The 16,627-nt window shown below is 45.7% G+C and overlaps 1 protein-coding gene and 1 pseudogene across 6 annotated transcripts in view; both read left to right on the top strand.

Moving 5' to 3' along the window:
- The window catches only part of GRK3 (G protein-coupled receptor kinase 3), a 161,512-nt gene extending 151,388 nt beyond the window's left edge, over window positions 1-10,124 (top strand). For 4 of the 5 annotated variants that reach the window (XM_083710117.1, XM_083710119.1, XM_083710120.1 and 1 more), the window contains 4 exons: window positions 1,537-1,673; window positions 1,838-1,873; window positions 3,813-3,926; window positions 5,769-10,124. In XM_083710117.1, coding sequence (XP_083566243.1) covers window positions 1,537-1,673; window positions 1,838-1,873; window positions 3,813-3,926; window positions 5,769-5,930 — 449 coding nt within the window. In that variant the 3' untranslated portion in view covers window positions 5,931-10,124. The remainder of the gene's footprint in view (window positions 1-1,536; window positions 1,674-1,837; window positions 1,874-3,812; window positions 3,927-5,768) is intronic. The other variant, XM_083710118.1, reaches the window with a different exon arrangement.
- A 1,539-nt stretch (window positions 10,125-11,663) lies between these two features.
- Window positions 11,664-15,824, top strand: LOC310830577 (tubulin polyglutamylase complex subunit 2 pseudogene; annotated as a pseudogene). Its single transcript has 3 exons — window positions 11,664-11,678; window positions 14,727-14,837; window positions 15,606-15,824. The product of its transcript is annotated as a tubulin polyglutamylase complex subunit 2 pseudogene (transcript).
- Window positions 15,825-16,627: the final 803 nt, after the last annotated feature.

The following is a 16,627-nucleotide window of genomic DNA, read 5'->3' on the forward strand; positions in this document are numbered from 1 at the left end:
GACAAGATGTCCCTGGGGACCCCTCCATCTCTAAGATTCTCTGATTGGATGCCCACTAGTGCTACTGCTTCTGCTGCTTCCTCTGCCTTCCTCTCTCCTTTCTCTAAAGAAGGAGGAAGGAAGCAGTTGAATTGGACTAGAGGGGACCCATTTAGCCCAGTGGGTCCAGATGCCTCCAGGCTGGACCAGGCAGCCCCAAAGCAGGAGACAAACGAAAGCATCTTCTCCCACTGTTGCCCCTGGCCGTTGGCAGGATGACTCTCAACATAGTGGTGGCACAGAGACATCAGGTCCCTTCTTTCTCCCTTAATTTGCCTTGTCCCTTTGAAAGCCACTTCAGCCAAATATTTTGGAACAGAGAATTAGGGCCTGTCCATAGCTCAGTTTAATATGGATTGTCAACCCCTCTTGTGCCTCCTTTTATTCCCCCTCCATACAGAGTTCTTCTCAGGGGCTGCTCCGGCACCTGGAGCGGAGGGGGCGGGGAGAGCTGCCCACAGGAGCATTGTGGTGAGGTGATCTGCGCACGGGGCACCACATGGGGGCACTGTGGCACATGGGGTGGTGTGGCGAGGTGGGGTGGTGTGGGGTGGCAAGGTGCCCACGGAGTCTGCCTGGCAGATGCAAACCCCACACTGGCATTTTGGGCAGCACGGGGCTGCGAGCTACTGCATCACTCCCAGGAGAGACGCATGGCTTGGGCATGCTGCAGGCCAGGCCTCATGGTGTGTTGACCCCTAGTGTGCCATTTTGTCACCCCCCTCAAGGATGATACCCAGGGCAGACCTCACCCCCTTCCTACGCCCCTGGTTTTCCTCCAACTACTGCTGTCCTAGATTTTCTATTTGGATTTTCAAAGCATAGGGAATCTCCAGCTTTAGGGAGAAGAGGTGACATGAGAGAAGTTTATAAAATTATGCATAGCATGAAGAATTGGGCAGAGAAAAGTTTTTCTCCTTTTCTTAGAACACAGTGAAGCTGAATGTTGGAAGATGCAGGACAGATGAAAAAAAGGCCTTCAAATCACAGTGCATGGAAACTATGGAGCTCCCTCCCACAGGAGGCAGTGAGGCCACCAAAAGAGGCCTTAAAAGAGGATTACACAAATTCATGGAAAGAGAGGATCTTTTTAAGATGGCGATGCTCTGCCTCCACACTTGGAGGCAGCAGTGCTTCTGAATAGAAGCTGTTAGAAACCACAGGAGGGGGGAGTGCTGCTGGGTGGGTTTTCTGTTATTGTAACTGACTGGCCTCTGTGATTAACTAGATTAGAAGAACCATTGGCCCAATCCAGCAAACTCTCCTTATGCTCTTAAAATGTATGATAGCAGTCATTGGAGGAGAATGCTACTACATGGACAAGGGGGAATTGAGGCATAAGTATTCCACAAGCCACGTATGGAGCGGCCCTCTGACTGTAGCCTCCAGGGACCTCTTTCTGGCACGTCTTCCTCTGCAAATTGCTCCTTGTGCCAATGGAACTATAGAGCTGCAAAGCTCCCCCCTTAACGGTGGATTTTTTCTGCCTTGTGACAGACTATGCTCTGGGGAAGGACTGCATCATGCACGGATACATGCTGAAGCTGGGGAACCCCTTCCTGACTCAGTGGCAGAGACGCTATTTTTACCTCTTTCCAAACCGGCTTGAATGGCGTGGAGAAGGAGAGTCACGGGTGAGTTGGGCAGCTGGGCTGGCAGGGGGAGGGAGCACATGCTGTCAGTGGTGGCGGTGGGTGCTCTGCCTCCTCTCCGGTATGCTAAGGCTTGAGGGGCCAATGCAGGAGGGGATATGCCAAGCTCCAGGTGCTCCAGGTAATCTTCTTGTTTTCCTGTTTAGGACACCTGGCGCACTTACACAAAAAGACGCAAGCGGGTAAGGCAATGAAACCTGCCTAGCAGCAGTTCCCAAAGCACCGCCCCTACAGGCTGTGAGGAAGTGAATCCAGCTCCTGTGAACCCCAAATGGCCACCCACAGAGCTGGGAGGCTGGGTGGCTCTTTTGCCCTTCTCCTCTCTTCCCAGTCTGGCTCTGCTGGGCTGGGCTGGCCAAGGCTGCTAGGACTAGCTGCCTGAAACACCTGGAGAGCACCATTTTGGCTGAACCCAGCACTTCTGCTCTTGAGGCTGAAGAATTACCACCCTCTAAGGGAGCTGCCCCAAAACATCTCTAAATCTGGCGCTTCTCTGGGTTACTTTTTTCACCAGGCAGGAAGTGTGCCCAGATCTGTTGTGGGCTTCGCTTGTGGCCCTTTTTCGGTTGCAAAAGTGAAGCTCTGCTCCTTGTACTTTCGATTCAGGTGAAGTGTGTCACAGGTCCTTTGCCTTTGGGAACTGCTGCTTTGTAAGGATGACCCCAAGACTTGCCCTGTAGCAGCTGTAGAAGAGAGCATCTTTGTTGCTGCTTTAGGGGAAATCACCAGGGAACATCCCTGCTTCCCTTGCGGCCCCCAGAGCTCCCCTTTTAACTCCTGCTGTTCACAGAATTATGACTGATTTCTTTCCGCATCCTTGGGCCCCATCAAAAATGGTAAACTATCCATGAAAGGGCTTTGGGACATACACCCATGCTAGTCACAGAAAAAGGCAAAAACTTGCTCCAGAGGGCAGGATTAGATCTCAGGGGCTGAACATGAGGAAAAGCTGAGCCATTGGAAGACGTTGCCTAGAGGGGTACTGGGCTGTTCCACCAGCCAGAGGTCTTCTTGCAAAGCCTGTGCAATCATCTGTTGGAGGGGCTCGCTTGCTGAATTTCCTGTATGGAGTAGTGCAGTAGGGTGGACTAGAAGCCTTCGTCTGATCCGACTCTGTTCACCTAAAGTAAATCATTGGGGGGGGGGGGGAGACCATATTCACTTCCTGTCTGAATACTCATGAACCACCTGGGGTAAAAATGTGTGTGTCTAATCCCTGACCACTGGTCCTGTTAGCTAGGGATGACGGGAGTTGTAATCCCAAAACATCTGGAGGGCCAAGTTTGGCCATGCCTGGTCTACCTCCATAAGGTAGGCATAATTGCCACCCCTTTTCCCTCTCCATAAATATTGTAGAGCCTTCAGTATTCAGCATCTGAGAAATTTTCCAAGCAATGACTTGGTAGGGAAGGCAGGAAGAAGTAGCCATTGCTTCTAGGCTTAGATGCCAAAACCTGAAACATCAGCTTGGTCTCCTTCACCCACCCACCCTGGTCTGCCCTGTGGGAAAAGATTGCCCTGTGGAAGGGAAAAGGCCCACCCTGTTGATTCTCCAGCAGAATCAAATCTCAACCCACTTGCTGCATGTCCTCTCTCCCACCCCAGGAGAAGACAGGATGGGTGGACAGGAAGCACGCTGGTGACCAGCCCCCTGCAAAATGCCCTTATCTACTTCTTAGATCTTTCCCATCCAAGTTTGAGGGGGGCACAAGGAGAGATGAGGACTTGGGCTTGGCATGCATGAACAGCTTTCAGAAAAGTGTAAGAAAGGAAGGGATTCCCCCCCCCCATGTAGCATTTTTTAAATGAAGACTTTTGGGGTCCTTTGCTTAACAAAACATCACCTTTTTCTTTGGTTGACAAAGCCACAACCCTTGTGATGCTGTGCACACGTTGTGACATTTATGAGTTGCCTTGTGAGGAAGTTCCACTTCTGTAGAGAGAAGCTAGCTGTACTGCTGCTAAGATTCCTTCCTTTTCCAAAGTCCCACCTCCCACCCCCTGTAAGCAATTTATGAAAACCCAAGGAAGCTGGATTAGGGTTTTGGCCAGTTTCATTCTCAGGGCTGTGGTAGCAGCTGGGCCTTCAATTCAACCTGTCTTTCCTTTTTGCTTCCTTAGCAAAATTTGCTGACTATGGAACAGATTTTGTCGGTGGAAGAAACTCAGATCAAGGACAAAAAATGCATCTTGCTCAGAATTAAAGGGGGGAAGCAGTTTGTCCTGCAGTGTGAGGTAGGCTGTGTGTCTTTGAGGGATGAGGGGAGGGAGGTCCTGAAGCTTAAAGGTCTTTTTAGAGGTGGGGAAGGCCAACTGTTCAAAACCCAAAACTGTTAATGTAGGAAATGCTTCCCTCCACACACATGAAAATAGCCTCAACCTGGAAGTTGAGCATGTTTTGATTATCTAAGTAAGCCCTTTCAAGTGCTGAGAGCATACCCTCATTGTCCCAGTAATCCTTAACCACCACCACCACCAGTATTATTGGGGAGGTGCTGAAAGCCAGAGCACCCATTTGCTGTGCAGAAGGTCCCAGATTCAGTCTCCAGCCAATTAGAGCTGGGAAGATGACCTCATCCAAAATCAGAGGGAGCTGCTGCCAGATGAGCTTGGTGAATAATACAGAGCTTGGTGGACCAGTGATCTGCTTTCTGTGCTCCTAAATGTTCCCATTTTGCAGATATGGGAACTGAGACTGATAGAACAGCGTGGTTGCTAAAGCAGTCTGCTGAGTTTATTGGAGTGACAAGGTTTGGGCCTGTGAATTTTTCTAGCTCGCATCCGTCGGGATTGTCACGACCTCAGAAGCCATAAGTGATTGAGGCATGGTGTTGGAGGCTGCAGCATCAGCTGCTTAGGAGCCAGTCCTATCTGATTTATGGGGCTCCTGCCAGTGCTAAGGGACTGGCAGGAGCCCCATGAATCAGATTCTTCCGCACCAGGGCTTGTAGAACTTGGACACTGGACCCACATGAGCACCTTGCCCTGAGCCTGAGGAATGGAGCACCTCAGCCACTGCCTTGCCTGCTCAGCAGTGCAGGGATGCACAAGGCAAGATCTTATGAAACACAGGGAAAGTGCCCATCCTGAGGCTAGAGGGATAGCCCTTTAAGAAAGGTGTGGCACCTATGAGAGGTAGGCTGGGAGGCAGAGGCTTGAAAAGCCTCTAGGCTCTCGCTGGAGCAGGTCACTCATCCAGAGCGACCTGCCTTCTGCCTGGGGCTCTTCTGCCACCGAGGGCAGGGTTTCACTGCTCTGCTGTCCACTAGTTCTTTTAGGAGCATGCAGTGGGCATGGAGAAAGCTGGTGGGGCCTTTAAAATAGCAGAACAACAGGCCGGGTGTGCCGAACCAGCAGTGACTTTGGGCATGTTTCTTCCTTAAATATATTTTGAGCCATTTTAGCACATAAGATACCATTGTTGGCTAATGCAATGTTGCATCCCTCTTGGGTACTGAGAGCACAACTCAGATGTCCGTAGGAACAGATTTGTTCTGTTAAAGTTCTGTGTTTCTGAGGACTGTAAAACTTTTTTGAGAAAGTGATTCCCTCATTTAAGTTTGCTTTAGCCGCCCTCCTAGGAATTCCCAAGACATTTGCTGTCCGGCTTACGAAAGCAGCTTTGTGTCTGCCCCAACTCCTTTGGAGAGGATCAACCAGTCTTGCACATGCCCCACCACCCTGTGCAATAAAATAGTTGCATGCTTCCACCTGGCCCCTGCCCCTTTACCTCTTTGAGCATTTGCAAATAGCAACTTTGAACTTGCTGGAGTCAGACTCTTTAGCTCAATAATGCCTACACTGGCTGGCAGTGACACTCTGGGATCTGAGGCACAGAGTTACTTTTTCCCCACTCTTCATTTTACTAGGCATTCCAAGAGTCAGATTAGGGACCTTCTGCAGGTGCTCCACTGAGCTGTGGGCTCCCAACTTCCGGTAGTGTTTGTTTCTATCTCTATCAAGAGTCTTTCCTCAATGAGTTCAAAACTGTATGAGACAAGTTGTAGTTATCTTGCTGGTACAATGGATTCTGAAGAAAAAACTGATTTTTGTGTGTGTGCATTTGTTTTTCCCCAGAGTGACCCAGAGTTTGTACAATGGAAGAAGGAACTGACCGAAACATTCACAGAAGCACAGCTGCTCTTACGTCGGGCACCCAAGTTCCTGAATAAATCCCGCTCTGCAGTTGTGGAGCTCTCCAAGCCCCCCCTCAGCCACAGGAACAGCAACGGCCTTTAGGACCCAGGCAAGGAAAGGCTGTGCCATTGAAGGGGATGTCTGTCTGTCGCTGCATCGCTGTTAGTTCCTTGCCCACTCCCCGGAGTTGGGTGAAGGGCTATGGGGCAAGTGCTGAGCTCAAAAAATAGTGGCACAGGGACCAAGGCCTCAGAGAAGGCCGATGCAGCAACCAGGGGGTGGGGAGGGGAGTTGTTGCCAACAACAGAGCAGACAAAAGGAGTGTCTTGCACTCCCAGGCAGCTTGCACTCCCAACAGGGCAGCCCCCGAAAATGTTGCTTATTTGCAATAACTTCTTCAGGTGCATACTGTAGACTTGCAATCTGAATGGGCAACTACCTGATTTTCATGACTGCATTTTTATGCCATGGGGCTGTGTGTTGGACCTGTGGAAAGAGTTGCCACCTTCCAGGGTGGACTGACTCCTCCCATGACATCACCAGTGACTTCCATATCCACATTCTGTTCTGCTGGCCACCAACAACATGTCTCCTTTTCCCATGTCCTTGGAATGGACTGAACTATGTGTCCTGTGGTTTTAAATGTTTCCTGCTGCTGCTTCTAGGGGAACAAACACTTCGTGCTGGACTGTACTTGACAGCAGATGATGATGAGCTATGGGCAGAAACTGTTTGTTTGTTTTTGTGTGCGTGTGTGTGCTAGTGTTGTTCAGTTGTGTAAGTGTCTCTGTGTGTGCTTTTCCTGGGTTTTTCCTTTTACATATTTTTTACTGCTGGTTCTGTTAGACAGGTTTACGGGGAATGCAAAATCAGCTTCTCTCCATTCCTGGCCAATGGCACTTTCTTTTGAAAATGTTTAAAACAAATCCAATTTTAAGATCCTATTGGATTGGGTTGCAGATGGATGTGGATTCTTTGCTGTCCCAAAGTGTCGCCCTGACAATCTTGTCTTGCAAGGGATGCTGTCAGCCTCAGGCAACTGCGGAGGGAACCAGCAGAAAGGAAGAGAGAGTGACACCTGGGGGGTCATGCAGGGGGTCATGCAGAAATGACTGGAAAAATGACCATTGGCTAACCACCACATTTTCAAATAGTTAATCACTTTTGCAGAATAATATTGGAAGTCGCCTTTAGTTGGACTGGATCTTGAAGGGAGGACATTCTGTAGCATATGATTCTGCATTGATGCTCTCCTCCCCAGGGCTCCATCATTATTTATTGTGTGCATGTTCCTTCCATTGGACAAGTCAAGAGCTTGGTTCATCTTGTATGGTTGGTTGTGCACAGCTTCTGCAGCCCAAAAATTGTGTTCTCCGAGAAAAGCAAGCTAAAGTCCCCCAGTCCTAGAATTTGTTGTAGAGCATCACTCTCTGTCCTCTTGCTTGTTAAGGAGTTGCATGTTAAGGAGCTGGGGTGGAGCAGCTTTGAGTGGGCTTCCCATTCATTTGTGATAACCATCTAGACACTTTCTCCATGGAATGGAATGCATTTTTTCCTTTTGTTTGACAAATTGCACTTAAACTTATCTTCATTATCTGCATTTTAATACATTCCAGGTTACAGTTTTTTGAGAGTGCTGCTAAGTCTGTTGCCCTGAACCTCGAAAACTGTCCTCTGGGACATGAATCTTGGGCAACCAATTCACAGGCCAACTCCTGGCTTTTCCCCCCTGTGGAAATGGCACTCTGAGGTTCCAGGCAAGCATCCTTTTGGCTCCATACAATAAGAAGTCCTGAAATGTTTTCTGCCTCTTCTAAGTAGCTTCTGAGTTAAGGAATTTGGAACCACAGCAACTATGGATTAAGGATGTCTGCTGACCATGGTTGCATTTTAGGGTTGCTAAAGTGCCCCTGTGCATTCTTTGGTGCATTCTTTGCACCAAAATTCTTTTAAGTTGTGTTCTCTGTATCCTAAAATTCTGCTCAGATCCTTTGTTTCTTAGATCATACTTGCAGAGTCCCTGCTAAGAGAAACCGCTGCCTTGGGTTGGTGCATCCTCGGAGCATGCACAGAAAGCCCCTTGGCCCTCCTGCCTGGAAGAGGCCACATGACTCCTTGGGGTCCTCTAGTCTGTTTGGCTAGACCTGGAGCCAAATGTGTCTGGCTGCCTCTGCACATTCCACTTGGACTTCCCCTTCTTTCTTACCTTTGTTAGTTCATTTAGTTCCTTCAGTTAGTTCTACGCCTTCTTAGCATGGTACCCACAGCCTTGTGTTGGCGCTATGTTTCAGACTTATCATTGGAAGGAACAGGGCGTTGCTTTCTTTTTTGGATCCGCTCTTATGAAGGGGATGTGAATTTTAAAAACTGCTGTGCAATGACCTCATTTTTGTAAACATTGAGTAAGCTATTATTTAAAATAGCCTAGGTTTAGATTATTGTTTTTTCAGAGGCAGCTAAAACGCTCTGTAATGTAATAATTCCTATTTTCATTTTAGCAAATTCCCAATAGCAGTAAAAAAAAAAAAATGAATATGACCTCATTTGATTTCAGTTCTGCTGTGCTCTAGAATATTCTCAAATTTTTATAGGTTTGTTTTTAATCTGTTATCAGTGTCTTAGTTTAACTGCTGTGTGTGCAGAGAAGAATCCAAGGGACGCATTTGTTGTATTTAAGTCCTGTTGAAACACAGATGAGCCATGATTTCATATTTCAAAGGGACTCAAATGCCATTCACCTCTCATGGATGGTTGGGGAAAATAGATGAATAACAGGAAGGAAAATGACTGAAATGTTTTGGCATTTCACTACTGGAAACATTAGTGAAATATATGCGTGGGCTTCTGAAAATTGAGACTTATAAAACCCTAAATATATTTTTAGTGGCGATGCTGTTTTAGATTGCACATTGTTTAATTTCTCCTTAAGCTAAATTAAATTTTGGAGACTTCTGTCTCCTCTGCACACCCCAGGAGGGAATTTAAAGCATACATGTAAAAGTGACATGGATGGTGATTAAACTGTAGGCTTTTCTGTTCAGCCCATTGTTCCATATTGGACTTCCTATGCTCTTCAGGGCTTGGCAGTTCATTCAGCAGAGCTGTGGGGGAGGCGAGGAGAAGAGCCTGCAATGGAATCAACACAGCTAAGTGATTGCATCTTTATATAGGAAGATAATTAACCTGTAATAAAGTCAGGAACTTGAAACCATTATAAGGAAATTAGGTAAGTAATTTCCTTCATAGTTTTTGCAAGCACAAAAAGACATTATAAGAATCGCAAGAACATCAGAAGACGTTGGAAGTATGTTGAAATAATAATAATATATATTTTTATCTAGTGTTCGTTTGGGCATGAGAATGAATGAATGAGTGAGGTGGTCTTGCACTCTGACCACCTTTACTGCTTTATCACTGGAAGGAAATTTGTTGTGGTTTCTGGTCACCCATCCAGTTTGAATGACATAAAACTGGTCACCAGTACTTGACAATCGTTGAGCTGTGACTGTGTGCAGAGGAGGGGACTGCCCTTGAGGCAATGCTATGGGCCTCCATACTTCCAACATAGGGAGGGAGAATAGGGACAGCTCACACTGTGCACCATGTTGATCTGTTGTGTGAAAAACTCTGTCTCCCAATAATCCCTGTGCATGCACTGAACTGCAGTTTGAGTCCTCTGTCTCCAACCCACCCATCCCCACACCACCACCTGTCTCTTTCTCAGGTTGTTGAGACAAGAGACACAAATATCCTGGGAGCTTTTTAAAAGGACCCTTTAAGGGAAGGTAGAATCGGGTGCTCACCCACCCAAAGGGTGCTCCGACTCTGCTTATTTTATTTTTTTATATCTTATTTTTTAAAAGATTGTGTGCATGTGCAAAGCTGCTATAAATCTTAAGCTGTTGCAAAAGCACTATTCTGACCATGTACCAAGTGGGTGTAAAAAGGAATCTTGTAGTTTTGGCAGGGATGCAAAACACTGAGTTTGCCGCAGAGGTGAGTTTTGGAAATCGCAGTGTTACATTTCAAATTGCAGTGTTAAATTTGAACTGTCCTGTGTGTGGAATCTGTGAAATATATCCTGTTTGCAGCTGGTGCTAGAAAGAGTAAGATCACATCCTGCAAAGAACAGCACTTGAATTAGGATCTGGGCCATTGGTTGCTACCAAACTGCCTCATGAAAGGTTTTTATGGGGTGGGAGACTGGTGTGTTCTGATCTCTCGACTGGCTCCTAGTGATGTGTTCAGTATCCGTGAGTGTACACAGTTGCAATCTATATTCCCCCCCCCCCCCCCCCGAGCAACACAATCTTGTTGGAGCCATTTTTGAAGGTATCTACCATCTTGGAACTATGGTGTATTCATACTCTTCAATAAAAATGTAGGAAGACTGTGCTGCAGACACTAAGGACTTACAGTTGTTTTTAAACAGCAGAGAACCAGTTGACAGTAATATATTTTTAAAAATATATTGAAGGTATATTATTAACCTAATTAATATAATTTTAAGTAATGGGAGGAAATTAGTCTATATATATTGATAATAATAATAATAATAATCGATTTATTGCATTTCTATGTATATTATGCTATGGCCACACGGCTAATGCAATAAATCAATAATTATTATTATTATATTGATAATATATGTATATCCAAAACATCTCCTGTGATTGATAATGGTTTCCCTTTCTGTGTTGCCTGCTGATAAAATATTCCATGATGTAAATATTATATGGGCTAAGCACTTCGGAATATTGGAGAATGTTAATACATTTGTTAAATCAATTTTTAATATTTTTGTGTTTTTGTTACTGTACCAGGTTACTTTTATCTAAGGGAGTATTTTAAAAAAAACAACACCTCAAGAATTCTGTTTTATCTGAAAGGCATTTTTTTGTTATTTATTAAGTCTGCACATTTCTTTCAACTTATTTAATTCCTTGTACAATTTCTTCTTTTTGCCTGTGTGTTATTTAAGTGACAGTTACTTGAGTTGGAAACAGCATTATTACAGTTTTCACAAATTAATTATAGTAATAATAAGTTTGCCATTTTGTCTCTAATAAAAGAAACAGAGAAAAACAGAGTTGTTTCATTTTGTTTTTCATACCTCCACTGGCCTTTTCCATGAAGACCCAAATGTTCAGTAAGATGTGAGAGTCTCAGGGACCTGCATTCCCCCGTCCAAAAATGGCGCAACACCCAAAGACACATGAGAGCATATTCACCAAAAAACACGGAATGAATGACACAATGCCGTTAGGGTTAGGGTTAGGGCCAGGGATAGGACTAGAGGGTTAGGGGGTTAGGATTAGGATTATGTGAGCCTTATGTGAGGATTATGTGGGTTAGAGCACCTCCCTGCTGCTCCGCTGCAAAGCGGCAGTCTACAAATTCACGGAGTTCTACGGCAGCTGTCGCCACGAAACTAACCCTTTATGAAGGTTTCCCCATGGTGGCTGGGGAAACTCTGGCAGATATAAATAATAAATAATAAATAATAAATAAATTTATTATTATTATTATTATTATTATTATTATTATTATTATGTGGATGTTTTCCGGGCGCCTTTGGCAGGCTTCACGACTACCCCGGGCAGTCTACGCCTCCCCCAGCACCCGGTAGACCGAGCAGCTCCAGCCTCCGCAGCAAGTAGGCCGGAGAGCACTCGTCTCCCCATCCCATGTGACTGGGTAGACCTGGAGGTGCCGGTAGACCGGGAAGGGGTCCTCCAAAGGGGACCAGGAAGCCTGAACCTCGCCAGTGAGTAGACCGGGCAGTCATTCCAGTCCCCACTGCTAGGTAGTTCCAGCTGGTAGATCAGGGTCACAATGGGGCTAGACCTGGTAACGCTGCCAACCCCTCCACCAGGTAGACCAGCATCTCCCAGCACTGCAGTAGGTAGACCAGGTAGTTGAGTAGACCAGACAATGCTTCCAGTCCCTTCCCCCCCCAGGTCCCTTCCCGTCAGGTAGACTGGCTTTTGTTTTGTTCCTGTTTCTATCTTAATAAATGAAAATCTGCCCTTATTCCCTTATACACAAGAGTCCTTATAGAGTCCTTTGCAGGTTCTCCATCAATTGGAGAAAGGAACAGAGGCCAACCAGACAATATACAAAGCTGCTAGTAAGCCTGATCTTTATTGAACTGTTGCAACAGGGTGCCCCCTTCACACGCAGGAGAAGGAGGACCCAGAACCTAGGTGTGCCCGCCTTTATATTGACATTTTAAATTGCCCGCCCTGGAGTCCAAGACCACCCCCCAGAAACACCTACATCACAGAAAGGGGTTGTCTACAACAGAAATCTGAGTGCGTTGTTTACCAGAAATCTGAGTTGTTAGCTGTTAATGCTTACTTGATTGGATATCCTGGGGAGCCTGGCCAGTCTTTCGTAATGATAAATACTTAGTTCCTGAGCTCACCCTATTCATACACAGACATACCCTTAAGACAGGATTTGTGAAGGAAAAGACAATGGGGAGGCTTTTCCATTTTCCTTTGACTGCAGAGAAAACATTTGGTCAGTTTGGGATCCAAAATGGCTTCATGGGTGTTTTCCTGCGCTGCTTCAGCCATGTGGTTGATATATTTATGTACGTGTTTGCCTGGTACATTTATGAACATTTATTATATATATAAGACCTTATTTTTTTATTTCACTATTGAGTATTTTGCATTTGCCCCTTGTGTTTTTGTGCTGTGAACCAGCCAGGGATTTGAATGTTTTTAAATAGCTCTTTTTAACTTTTTGTTGATCATTTTATCGATATCCGCTCTGAGGGTTTTTCTCATAGTCGAACAGTATATAAATGCTATGAAATGCACAAGAAATAAAGACATTCTTATCTGATCACAATTGCATCCACACACCTATTTCCTCTGCTTAAATTGTGTTCTGTCTTTAATTTGGGAAGTGGGGCAATGAAAAGGGAGCTGTTCAGCAGCAGAAAAATCCCTATTTCAGCAGCAGCACTCATGTCTGCGGCCATGACAGTTAGGCACTTGCTTTTTGCAAAAAGCAAGTGTAATAAAAATTAGGGTCATATATATATATATATATATATATATATATATATATATATATATATATATATTTGCTTTCGTAGATTTTCACGGGTACAGGAATGCAGGTTTTGGTGTCCTCGGGTGTCTTCCCGTGTAAAAGTTGGGGTGTCTAGGCGACGTTTCGACGAGGTCTCACTCGTCATCTTCAGGCTGGTGCTTTCGGCTTCTTGTTACTGGAACAGAGCGGGATCTCAATGTTTGAGTTCCTATAAATACTGTAGAGGGGGTGTGGTGTCTAGCCTCCAATGTTCTGGGCAGAGAGGAAGTTCCCAGGCTAGTGTGCCTTTTCTTCTTTTGTTCCTTAATTACTTGAGAGATACCTTGAGTGATTTCTTGAGTGATATCCTGAGTACCACTTAGGTGGGTCATTAGGTGTGGATTAGTTGCTAAAGTCTTTGTGTCTTGACCTCTTGAACTTTGTGAAGAGTTTTCCTGAGAAGATGGCTGTATTGCACTTAGTTGTGCTTTGGCTTGGCTTCGTGTATAGGGGCGAGCTGTGGTTTTGTGGCTTGTGTCAGCCAGATCTGTGTAGGGATTGCAGGGGGGTGCAGCATCTGGAGGTGCCACCATGGATTGGCTACTGGATGGTGTCAGTAATTCATCTGTGGAGAGGGTCTGGGTTTGGGTCTGGTGTGGTTGATTGGTGTTGGCGTTCTGTGTGCCTCTGGATCTGGTGTCAGTTTTTGTGGGGAGGGCTAATTTCCAGATGTCTGGCAAGCGGGATGTGTCGTCACGCTTGTTCATGTTGTGAGGGTGTTTCTCTATCTCGATGGCTTCCATGATTATTCTCTTGTGGTGATGTTCCGTGTTAAAGAGCAATTTGGAATCTGCAAAATTAATTTCGTGTCCTGTTTCTTTCATGTGTTGGAAAAGAGAGGAAGTTTTTTCTTCTTTTTTGACGGCATTCTTGTGTTCTGCGATACGTGCATTTATTCGTCTGTTTGTTTGTCCAATGTACGTGGCTGGGCAGACTTTGCAGGGTATTTCATAGACACAAGCCACAAAACCACAGCTCGCCCCTATACACGAAGCCAAGCCAAAGCACAACTAAGTGCAATACAGCCATCTTCTCAGGAAAACTCTTCACAAAGTTCAAGAGGTCAAGACACAAAGACTTTAGCAACTAATCCACACCTAATGACCCACCTAAGTGGTACTCAGGATATCACTCAAGAAATCACTCAAGGTATCTCTCAAGTAATTAAGGAACAAAAGAAGAAAAGGCACACTAGCCTGGGAACTTCCTCTCTGCCCAGAACATTGGAGGCTAGACACCACACCCCCTCTACAGTATTTATAGGAACTCAAACATTGAGATCCCGCTCTGTTCCAGTAACAAGAAGCCGAAAGCACCAGCCTGAAGATGACGAGTGAGACCTCGTCGAAACGTCGCCTAGACACCCCAACTTTTACACGGGAAGACACCCGAGGACACCAAAACCTGCATATATATATATATATATATAATGTTCATAAATGTACCAATGTCTGGAGCAGCACAGGAAAACCTTCCTGAAACCATTTTGACTCCCTAAAACCATTTTGACACCCAAACTGACCAAATGTTTTCTCTTGCCCGTCTACACCTTGCCCAGTGCCCCCATACTGGCTGACTTGGAGGACACTGACGATGAAGGAGATACTGCCGCACCTCACCCCTTTGTCCATGGGAGTCCCCCTCTCCGCCCCCACTTGCTGCCCCACCAAAAGTTTCTGTGACCTTATACATGAGTCCCATCGACTCCCAGCTTCCCAAACTGCATGGTTTGAGTTTTCCTTGCCCTGCATCCAAACTCAGCCTCACCCAGCCTTTTCTTTCTCCCCAAAGATAACGGGGCAGCTGGAGAAACCTCACTTGGACTTGCGGAGCCTGGTGTTTGAGCTGAACCCATGCAGAGGGAATGGGAAGGTCTGCCTTGTGTACAAGAACACCATGTATGTTGAACACCAAGAACACCAGAAGCCCAAGAGCTGCCTGCAGTAATCGACCCCGTCTGCAAACCCCAGTTAGCTTTTGCCTTTGTGGGAGATGTTTTGGACTACTGTTCTTAGCACCATACAGTTGTGCTGGCTGAGAGTGATGGGCTTTGTAGTCCAAAACATCTGGAGGGCACCAGGTTGACAAAGGCTGACATCTATCATGGCCTGTGATGAGGTCTTCCTGAAGCAAGCTATACCTGGCTTTCATCTTTCATCTTTCATTATTATTATTATTATTATTATTATTATTATTATTATTATTATTAAAATTTGCATACCTTTCTTAATCCACAAATCTCAGGACAGTTTACCACCTAAAACTGCAATATAAAAAAGACAAAATGCATGATAAAAATAAGAAGAAAAACAAGCATCCCCCCATCCAACACATTTAGAAAGCTGTCAGATGTCAATCAGCCAAAGGCTGGGTTAAAGAGGAACATTTTTGCCTGGTGCCTACAGATAGGTAGTGAAGGTGCCAGGCGAGCCTCCCTGGAGAGAGCCTTCCACAAATAGGGAGCCACTGCAGAAATGGCCTATTCTTGTGTGGTCACCCTCCTCTCGTGGAGGAGACACCCGAAGAAGGGCCTCAGAGGATGAATTTCCCTTGGAAACACCTTTGTATAAAGCACCGAGGCCCAGTTCATCATCCCTAGGCCTCAGAGTTCCTTATTAAACCCCCTTGAAAGGTGGGGTGGTCTGTTCTTCTCATCCTGCGGTCTAATAGTCTCTCTTTTCTCTTCCAGTTGTCACCCCGCATTCTGAGATCTGGTTTCTGGACCGAGCTCTCTACTGGCATTTCCTCACCAAAACCTTCACCGCTTACTGCCGGCTCCTGATCACCCACCTGGGGCTGCTCCATTGGCAGTATGCCTTCACCAGCTACGGCATCAGCCCCCGCTCCTGCCCATTCTGTCGTCACAAAATCCCTGCTGCATCCATATGAGCACCTTCCAGGGGCAAAAGAAATGGCAGGAATACAAAAGTAAATCATGATAACTGTAAATCATGATAGTAACTGTAATAGTAGTAAGAATAGCATTTGCAACCCACCCCTCCACCTCGCCAATTCTTAGAAGGGCCATCTTTGCAAAAACGAGAAACACAACAAAGACTAATTCTGAGAGCATTTGCTAAAAACACAACATAGAGAAATGATAAGTGATGAAAAAGCAAAAGGAGAGCTTTCTCTTTTTTTGGCTGTTTTCCTATTTCCTTTTGTTTGTTTTTTTATGGTATCATATGCTGAAAAGTTTCAATAAAAAACAACAATGAAACAAGCAAAAAGAGCTGGTTCCACACTTCTATTCCACACCCTCAGCTGCTGGAGGCCAGGAAAGTCTCAGGAAGGTGGTCCCCAAATTATGAAAGTTGTTCTAGGCATCATGATATGTGGGTTGGGATCTGCTTTTTAACCCTGAGAACCGTGGTTCTATGAGTATAGAAATGGCCTCAATGTTGCGTCAAGGCTGAATCCATACATTTCTAGACCTCCGGTGGGTGGAAGTTCTCCAGCTTTTCAAAAGTCACCCCTGAGCTTGATTCTATCAGGAGATCGTATCATATCCCATTGTGGCCCTGCAATGTCCACTACCTGGAAAGTGATGTCAGACCTGGCCATGGCTGAATGGGGAAGCAAACCAGCTGATTAGACAGGGATCTCCAAGGGAACAGATGGCATAAAAAGGAAAGAACGAAATTAAGTCCGTTCAGACTTAATTCCAGAGCCAGTTGATGTTTCTTGAATGC

Source organism: Podarcis gaigeae (assembly GCF_964106915.1).
Source record: "Podarcis gaigeae genome assembly, chromosome: 13".
NCBI classification, from domain to species: Eukaryota; Metazoa; Chordata; class Lepidosauria; order Squamata; family Lacertidae; genus Podarcis; species Podarcis gaigeae.